We start from the raw sequence: 9,477 nt of genomic DNA on the forward strand, positions 1-9,477 counted from the left end.
GGAATAAATTGCTCATCTTTGTACTCGTGAATTGAAGCTGACACGTTTCTGAAAAAGTTGAAAGTAAAGAAAATTAGAACTAGTACGTCGGAAGTAACGCGTTTCATCGGTAACCTCGCCGTGATTCGCCGTGTACGGAGGAGCAAAAGGTGGTTGGTCCGGTGATAGTAGAGTTAAGTAGAAGCAGAGAAACCAAAACAGACATGGAACCTACTAGAGTCATTTAACTCTCATTTACGGCGTCGTTTCTAAGAGAACATTTTGCTATTAGTATTTGTATTTTTTTTTAGGGAAAAAGGGTCTATATACCCCTCAACTTTGTCATTTAGAGCTGATATATCCTCGTTATAAAAGTGGCTCATATATACCCATATTGTTATACAAATGACTCATATATACCCTTTTCCTCTAACGGAAGTGAAAAAATTAATTTTAGTTTAATTTTTTAAAATTATTTTTAAAAAATATAATCCCATATGGGTATATTTAATCCTCCTCAAACATATATTATTTTTTTTAACTTTTTTTTTTCAATGACTAATTTAGATTTATTATTTTGATGGTCAAATTTATTTAAGTTTTGCTAATATTCTTGTAAAATTTATTATAGATGACCCAATTTTTTTCTTCAAATACAAAAATTAAATTACAATATATCCAAAAAATAGTTTTAAATTATAATATAGCCACAAAAAAATAGTTTTAATTTTTTTTCTTTACACTAAGGAATGAAAGAAAAAATAAAATAAGAATAAGAAACTCAAATAATGATAATCAAAAAGTCAAAAAATAATTTATGTCCGAAAAAACTAAAATATACCTTGAAATTTTCTAGAAAAATCATATATACCCCTAAATAATTTTTTTAAGAAATCGAAAGTCAAAAATATAAATTTAAAACTATTTTTTTCACTTTCGTTAAATGAAAGGTATATGTGAGCTCATTTTGTAACGGTAGGGGTATATGTGAGCCGTTTGTATAACGGTAAGGGTATATATAAGCCACTTTCATAACGAGGGGCATATCAGCTCCAAATGACAAAGTTGAGGGGTATAGCAGGCCCTTTTCGGGTGCAACTCTTCGGGTGTGCACATGCTAAAACGTCTATTTTTATACCATAGCTTACAAAATACATAAGAAAAATAATCCGCACAAGATAAACTTGTCCAATGCGACGGGCTCGACCCATGCTAGTATTTATATTTGTGTATTGTGTGGAGAATTATATATTTTTTTAAAAACAATTACCTTGTTAATACGGTAGATATAAAAGAGCATGAAAGAAATCCAAATTTGTTATATTAATTGACTTGTTAGTTGTTATATGTATTTTTGTGGAGGTCCGTAAACAAAACAGTCCAAAAAAAAAGATAATCAACACACATTTTATGTTTCAAACAAAGAGAACATTAAAATAGTATAAATAATTTAATTATTTAAAATTTCAAGCCAATGTTGTTAGAGCAATTTTTTGGGCGTTATCATTTTTTAGATAAATCTAAAAAGTTAATGAATCCATAAATTATTGAAAATTTTAGAATTAACTTATAGAAATGATTTGATCCAAAAGACTTGCAATAATCCACAATTTTGTATTTGTAATTTGGGTAGAGAGACTTGGCTATGTGCTCTTCAAAATAATAAGAAGAAAAAATAAATTTATCCATCGATTTTAATCTAAATCTAACTTGGGTAATCACCTATCCATTAATTATATTTTTGATTAATCTAAAGTCTGATTAAATATAACTCAATTTATTAATTTAACACATTTAAGAAAGATCGAGTAAATTGGTTGATATGGTTTTATTCCTTAAAGAATTGCATATTATCACACAATTACATCACATTGAACGAAATCAAGATAATAATTAAGATTTTAAGAACCAAAGATAAAAATAAGATTATGTTTAAGAATTTTGATCTTTTTTTAAATTATTTATTATGATTTAGATATTTACACTTATTAAGTGATTTTTTTAATAATAAATACAAATATGAATCAGAATTATTAAATTCTGGCAAATTTGTCAAAGACTTGTTGATTCACCTAAGAAAAAAGAATCCAACAATAAATTACTTCTAATAAAGTTCAAGACATTAAAATCATAAAACAAGGTATAACATCAAATTTCTAAAAATGTGATTGTCACAATTCAACTCAAAGAGTTTCATAAATAAATGTTACTCCCACTTTTGCTACCTAGGGAGACTCTTTGGCTAGTTTAAGCTATGATTTGATTTATAACATTCGTTAAAGTAAGGGGAAAAAAGTAGGAGAAAGAATCGTGATTTTCTTGATTCAAATCCCCCCCCCCCCCCCCCCCCCCCCCCCCCCCCCCCCCCCTCTCTTCTTTTAGAGACTAGAAATTTTAAATTTGACTGTGCATATTTAAAAAAAAACCTTTAGAAAATGTTTTTCTTTTTAATGAATCTTACGTAATGCAAATTAAGATTAATGGATGATGGAATGTGAATAACGAACATTGAATTAAAAAAAAGAAAAAAACTGTTCCTTTAATTTGAAACAATACACGTTTAGAGAACAAAGCAAGGTGGCAGATGAGTTGGACCTTTTCCTAGCCTTATCTTCATTTAGTAATTATATAGGTACCAATCCATCTATTTTATACTAATCAAGTTATCAATAAACTTTCTTGGTAGAAATAAAATTTAGTCTTTCTGGCCAAAAAAAAAACCTTTAATTTGGGGAAACATATGAAATAATTTGATCAAATTTTTTTACTAATATGATCAAAATATATAAAATTTACATACCGATTATGTATATTATATTTTAAATATATAAAGTCTATATATTTGTGAGTTATTTTATAAACTAGATTACTCAAACACAATGAATTGAAATTATCTCATTAATTTGACAATTTTTTTGTTGGCAAAATTTACAAGTATGCACTTTAATTTGGTTTCACCTAACATCTATGTCCTACAATTTTGAATGTGCATAAACACTTAAATTAGTATAAAACTGAATAAATAAACATATTCATTCTACAAGACTATTTTGATGTCCTATGTAGTATCATGTGTATTATGTCATGTAGGATGTGTATGTATACTTCTTTAATCTTATTATTTATTAATTTATAATAAAATGTATTGTATTGTATTAATGCATCCGTATTATTACATTGTTTTGATGAATTATATTATTTCATATCGATTGATAGTGTCACACAGTGATATAAATAATACATTTTTTTATTAAAATAAGTTAGGATAATTAAATGATAATTTTTTTTTATTAAATGTAATAAGTAAGCAAGATGAAGGGGAAAAGGTAATCACGTGTCAAATTAATTGTTACATAAAATGCTACTTTTTATAATTAAATAAATAATACAATGAATTTTAAAATATATATAATAAAATTAAAGTAAATAATTAAAACCCTCTAAATAAGTTGTTAAGTAGTAATTTGTGTGACTATAATATCTAAAAGTTTAACCAACAGATAGGTAAGACACACTTTGTTCACCTAATTAATTATGTTTCAGTACTTCCCTTTACTTCACTTTTCTTTTACGACTTAATTAAGTATGCACGTGTGAGAATTGTTTGATCTAAATCTGTAATGTTTGTTTGTTTTACTATCATGTTGAATTATATGATCATCATATATATAAATTTTAATTAAATTAAATATTTATTTATATAATTGTCTCCATGTTTTTTTTTCATTAATCAAACTAGATCGGACATGATATTGCCAAAGATAAAACTATTAGGGTGTGTTAGATATGGTGAAAAGATTTTTTCATGTTTAGTTGGTCCAGTGTTTTAAAAAAAAATGAGTTAAAAAACAAGTTTTATAAGTAGCCTTTGATGAACTCCTCCCTTCCGGCTTCCACACCCTCAACCCTCACCCTCGTCTCATTTCTTCAATCCTACTCCCACCCCTCGCACCCCCATCCTAGCTCACCCCCACATCTGCCCCCTCCAACACAGTAACAGAGTCACCTTATGCTAAGAGTTAAGATTTTAGTTTTACGTATTTTTCTTATTTTTTTATATTTTAATATTTTTCAATACAATTTCTGACTCTGTCATTACACCAATAATCACCCCCACTTTATCACACTCCATTTGTTATTTTATTATCCTTCTATATATATATATATTGTCAATTGTGTGTATTTCCACTATAGACATCCCCACCTAAATTTTGGCGAAAGTTGGAAATAGTGCATATATAATTGGTCCCCTTTTTAAATTTTTTTTGCTAGTTGCTAATGACGTATAACTCCACTTATCTCAACACATCCCATCCATCTTTCTACAAGTAAATTAAAGATAAATATATTATCCCCTTGTGTTGAGACCAATCTCAAATACTCAAAAATAATAAAAACGCCAAACAAATTATTAAGACTCTCTCTATATTAGAGAAATTGAATTCATGGCTAGTGATGCCATTAATTACTTGGACACCATATTAGTCCCTTTGAGTCTTTTCATTACAATTGGTTATCATGCCTATCTTTGGCATCGCTTGAAGCATAAGCCTTCTCACACCACTATTGGTATGAACATGCTCAAGAGGAGATCCTGGCTGCGTGAGCTCAATCAAGCAAGTTATTCTTCCCTTTCATTCTTTTGTTTTAAATTTCTATAAATTAAATATTTATATGAAAATTCTAATCAGGAGTCGAGTCAGGAATTTTAGTTTATAATGGTCTTGATCATATATTTTTTTTACTTAGAGAGCTTGGATAGATTATTCATACCTATTAACTGTTTTTTTTAAACAAATATAGGAATTGTGTCAAAGTTACTGAGTTCTACTAAACTCGTGATTAAGCCTGATTCTAATCAAAGTCGGAGTCATGATATTTTGTTTATTGGTTCTTGATCACAATAATTTCTTTTGCATATTAGGTTCTGCATAGATTGTTCATTATTTATACATACATATTAAATGAATTTTTAACATAAATAAAATATTTGAGCTAAAGTTACTTGGTTTCATTAAACTCGTACTTCGTAGCTACGCCCTGATTCAATCAGAGGCAGGGTCAGGATTTTTCGTTTATTAGTTCTTGGTTCACAAATCCTTTAGTTGAGTGAGTGTTGGATAAATTATTCGTACATAATTTACATGAATTTTTAACATGAATATAAAATTTGAGTCAAAGATACTGGATGTTACCAAACTTGTAATTACTATTGTAGCTCCACCCCTGATTCGAATGAACAAACACAGATCTAGGGGTTACTATGGGTTTGATAACTATTAATATCATGTATTTTGAATTCATTGACTCTAGATGTTGAGTTCGCGTTTGAATAATGTTTTTCTTTTTCTTTTTTTGTATGTGTGATAGGGAAGTGAAAAGAAAGGCACATTGGCTGTACAAAGTTTACGAAATGCATTAATGGAGACAATACTAACAGCTACAATCACAATTCTCATAACATTAGCAATGGCAGCTTTAACAAACAACACATTAAAAGTGAGCAACCTATTTACTAGTGCTTTCTTTGGGTCACAAACAGGGAAAACAATTGTACTAAAATATGGATCAGCAACAATTTTCTTGGTGGCTAGCTTCTTGTGTAGCTCAATGGCACTTGGTTTCTTAATAGATGCTAATTTCTTGGTTAATGCCTTAGGGGAATTCTCTATAAATCCAAGACATACAGAGACCATATTTGAAAGAGGATTTACATTGGCTTTTGTTGGTGACAGAGTACTCTGTATGACATTTCCTCTTTTGTTTTGGATGTTTGGTCCTGTTCCTGTGGTTGTGTCTTCATTAGCATTGGTTTGGGGTCTACGCGAGCGCGATTTTGCTGGAAATTTGTCAAGAACTATGAATAAGACCTGTACTTAGCTTGAGGGGGTTGTTGAAACATAGATTGAAATAATTATGTAATGTCAGTGTATATGAAAGTTAAACTCGAGTTAGAATAAGCTAAGTGAAATATTGTGTGAACTATTGGGATTAGGGTGGGGTTTATGATGCATCTTGTACTTGAAGGGGAAAATAACTATATATAGTAGTGTATGTTGATCTTCATGATCTAATATTGGTTTGTTGAACCATAGTTTGAAATAATTATGTATTGTCAGTGTATGAAAGTTAAACTTGTGTTAAAATAAGTTAAGTATTGTGTGAATTTGTGGGGTTAGGGTTGGGATGGGGGTTATGCATCTTGTGTTAATTTTTTGAGTTCTAAGCTTGAAAGTTTGCAATCATAATGTATATTAAGCAATAAAGATAGATTAATGTAACAAGGAAAGCTAGTTTAGATTTAAATTTCCTTGGTAACAAAGTAATAGCTACTCCCTCTAATCATTTTACTTGTCATATATTTTATTTACACGAATTCTTAAGAAGCTATATGTATGAGCTATCATATTCTTATTTATTATTTCCTTTCATTCCTTTAACAAAGTGAATTATTGGTGGTATGATACATTCCTTAAGAAAGATATTTAAGGACAAAAAATAAAGTATACTTTCCATTATTACTTTTTTGATTATATATATCTAAACTATTCTCAGAAAAATGTAAGATAGTTAAGAACCTCGTTTAATGAAGGATAAATATAAAAAAAGGTTCCAAACAAGTCTATTGAATTTTAAACAATTCACTTATTTTGAACTATGAAAAAAGTCTCAACAATTCACTTAATATGAACTAGAGGGAGTATCTTTCTTTCATTTAATATGTTATTTTCTTTGCAGTTAAAAAAAAGGAGTTAAGCAACCATAATATTAAAGTATCTATATGTGCTTTTCACTTAGGTTTTTGTGCTAATTACTCAATGTTTATGATTTTCAAGAATAATTATTAGGGATAACGTATAAGTACACCTAAACTATGATCGAAATTTTAGAAATACATCTTAACTAAACTAAGGTCCTATACCCCCTAAACCTTTTATTAATTTTGTACACCTTTTGATTTACGTGACATCCAAATAAATCTCACACGCCTCAATTGTGTGGCGTCACATAGTATGCCACGTAAGCCAAAAGGTGTACAAAATTACCAAAAAAAATGAGTTCAGGGGATAATAAGACCTTAGTTTAGTTAAGGTATGTCTTTGAGATTTCGGTCATAGTCTAGATGGTTACTTGTGTCTACCTAGTTATTACTATTTACTAGGGGTAACATGAGAAGAATATATTAAATTATATCTTGATTTTTCTAAAATAACAACTATTTTTGAATCATTTATTTTTAATAAGAACGACAAGTAAAATGATCTAAAGGGAATACAATTTATGATATTAGTTATTACTATTATAAGATAACCTAGATATAGCTTGTGTTTAGTACGAATGGAAAATATTTTGAAGAAAATTGTCACAACACAAAATTTCATTAGGCTGTGAGGAGTGAATTTGCTATAGTAGATGAAATGCAATTTATGAGTCTTAAATTATGAAGGAGTGAATTTGCTACGGTAGTAATTACATTTATGATGAGACCAAAGTCATAAAAGAATGAATTTGATACATTGATAATGGCCCACGTGGACATCCACTTTATTTTACAAACATTTTAAAGTTTGTTACAATAAAATCTAAAATATTATGATTTGAGAGATTATTAATTTTTTTGGAATTTCAGGATAACCCATAACATATAGAATGTAAATCGCATTAGACAAGTTTTATGCGATAGATTCTATTCAAAAGGCATTAAGGGAGATTGATTCCGAATCATCCGAGTGGATGACCACCCTCCAAACCAACTGAGTCATCCTGAAGGACAATTTAGTATTTTAATTAAGCCATTAAATGCACTATATATATATGTCTCACATATAATTTTTATCACTTAATTAAGGTAGATTTATTAATAAATTCATTTAAAATTATAAAAATTATTAGTTTGGTGTGAACGTTATGTGTGCAAAAGATTCTCCAATCTGAAATTATTAATTACACATTGCAGATAACGTTTATTATATGTTGTCACCTTAATATTGTCATCATATATACATGTACTGCCTGCCAAGAATAATGTCAACTTCTGTTTAGCATTAATTAACTGATTGTTAATTAATTAGTCATTATTAGTGCAAGTTGTATACTTTCTCCATCCATTTATTAAATCTTAGGAAAATAAATAAATTTCAAAGGTTGACCATTTACCAACGTTTGCAATATATACATATGAAATGGAGATGTGTTCTTCTAATAAAAAAATATAGTTTTTGTGGAGGTGCATTGCGTGTGTATTTAATGTTAATAAGTAAAATTTGTTTCAAAATTGCATCAACATAATATTTAGATAAATTGAGTACATAAGAATTTTTCGCAGAAAAACCAATTGGTCAAAAGTTAAAAGGAATTAAATCCTTAAAATCAACAGAGCCCAACATCATCTCCATCTCCATATCCATCTCCAAACTACAATTAGTAGTACAAGAAGAGTCGTTGGCCCTATGATCGGACGACCCTGATGACAATGCTGCTCTAATCGGACCATCATCAGACGGTTGAAAATAACCAGACCTGCTTGATGATTGACTTTGGTCAACATTAGGGTAGAAGCAATTCGGAGAGATCTCCTCTTTAGTAGGTTCTTCTTGTTTATAAGTTGAATGAAATGAGTGAACATAAGGTTGGTAACAATTATTTGTGTTGGAATTGAAACTCAATAATATTGAAGAATCCTCATTTGTTGAAGATTCAAAGAGTATTTGGGAAATTGATGGATAAATTTTGCATGTGTGATGACCTTGGTATGTGATACTAAACCTTGATGGATTTTCTTGAATTTTTTGCACTTGTTTAGTTGCTTCACATCCTTGATCAAATTTATAAGTACATCTATAATAATTCCTGCATATATCAATCAATTATAATTAGGTGTCAATCACAATTTTAATGTATTTATTGAAAAAAAATTATGAAAAAAATAAACTAAACCTTGGATGTGGAGAATTGAGGATTTTTTTTTGGCCATATTTTCTCCAAACATGGCCATCATCCACCAAAGTTGAAACTTCTTTTATGGTTGTAGCTGAAATTTTTCTGTACAAAATATTAGTAGAAGTTTGTGATATATACCATTTTTACTAATGCTAATTATTAATACTCCCTCCTTCACACAATTTTACGTGAAATAGTTTGAATCAACATGAAATTTAGGAAAAAATAATGAAGATTATTGAAAAGTGTGGTCTAAACCATGTCGTAGCATATGTGAGATTGTAAACTTTTGAAACTTTCGTAACATTTGTGCGGTTATAAAAGTTTCTCAGTTATGGTAAAATCTAAAGTATAAAATTGATTTTATACAAATTTAGGAGCATGTCATCACTACTAGAAAAAATTGGATATTTTTATCTAGACCAGTTCGCACGCATCTCGATTAGTTCCACAAGGTAATAAGTATCAAGTAAGTCTGTCCACCAAGCTCAATGGTTGACGGGAAAAACCATGGATTTTCGGACGAAAACTCCATTGAAATTGGGGGGGGGGGGGGGG

General features: G+C 29.2%; 2 protein-coding genes across 2 annotated transcripts in view; one reads left to right on the top strand and one right to left on the bottom strand.

The window, feature by feature from the left end:
• Nucleotides 1-238, bottom strand: part of LOC125865125 (uncharacterized) — a 21,185-nt gene extending 20,947 nt beyond the window's left edge. The window contains exon 1 of the mRNA XM_049545298.1: nucleotides 115-238. The gene's annotated coding sequence lies outside the window, so the exon portion shown is untranslated. The remainder of the gene's footprint in view (nucleotides 1-114) is intronic.
• A 4,100-nt stretch (nucleotides 239-4,338) lies between these two features.
• On the top strand, nucleotides 4,339-6,135 carry LOC125866116 (uncharacterized). Its single transcript, XM_049546413.1, has 2 exons — nucleotides 4,339-4,595; nucleotides 5,350-6,135. Exons 1-2 carry the CDS (start codon nucleotides 4,425-4,427, stop codon nucleotides 5,857-5,859), a joined length of 681 nt encoding a protein of 226 aa, XP_049402370.1. The 5' UTR covers nucleotides 4,339-4,424; the 3' UTR covers nucleotides 5,860-6,135.
• Nucleotides 6,136-9,477: the final 3,342 nt, after the last annotated feature.

The sequence above is a fragment of the Solanum stenotomum genome, chromosome 5, assembly GCF_019186545.1.
Source record: "Solanum stenotomum isolate F172 chromosome 5, ASM1918654v1, whole genome shotgun sequence".
In the NCBI taxonomy this organism is placed as follows: domain Eukaryota; kingdom Viridiplantae; phylum Streptophyta; class Magnoliopsida; order Solanales; family Solanaceae; genus Solanum; species Solanum stenotomum.

Bases quoted from the DNA above. Each gene is read 5' to 3' on its own strand.
- LOC125866116 (XM_049546413.1), top strand. From the start codon at position 4,425: ATGGCTAGTGATGCCATTAATTACTTGGACACCATATTAGTCCCTTTG. The intron at 4,596-5,349 runs GCAAGTTATTCT...TATGTGTGATAG, and splicing joins GGCTGCGTGAGCTCAATCAA to GGAAGTGAAAAGAAAGGCAC.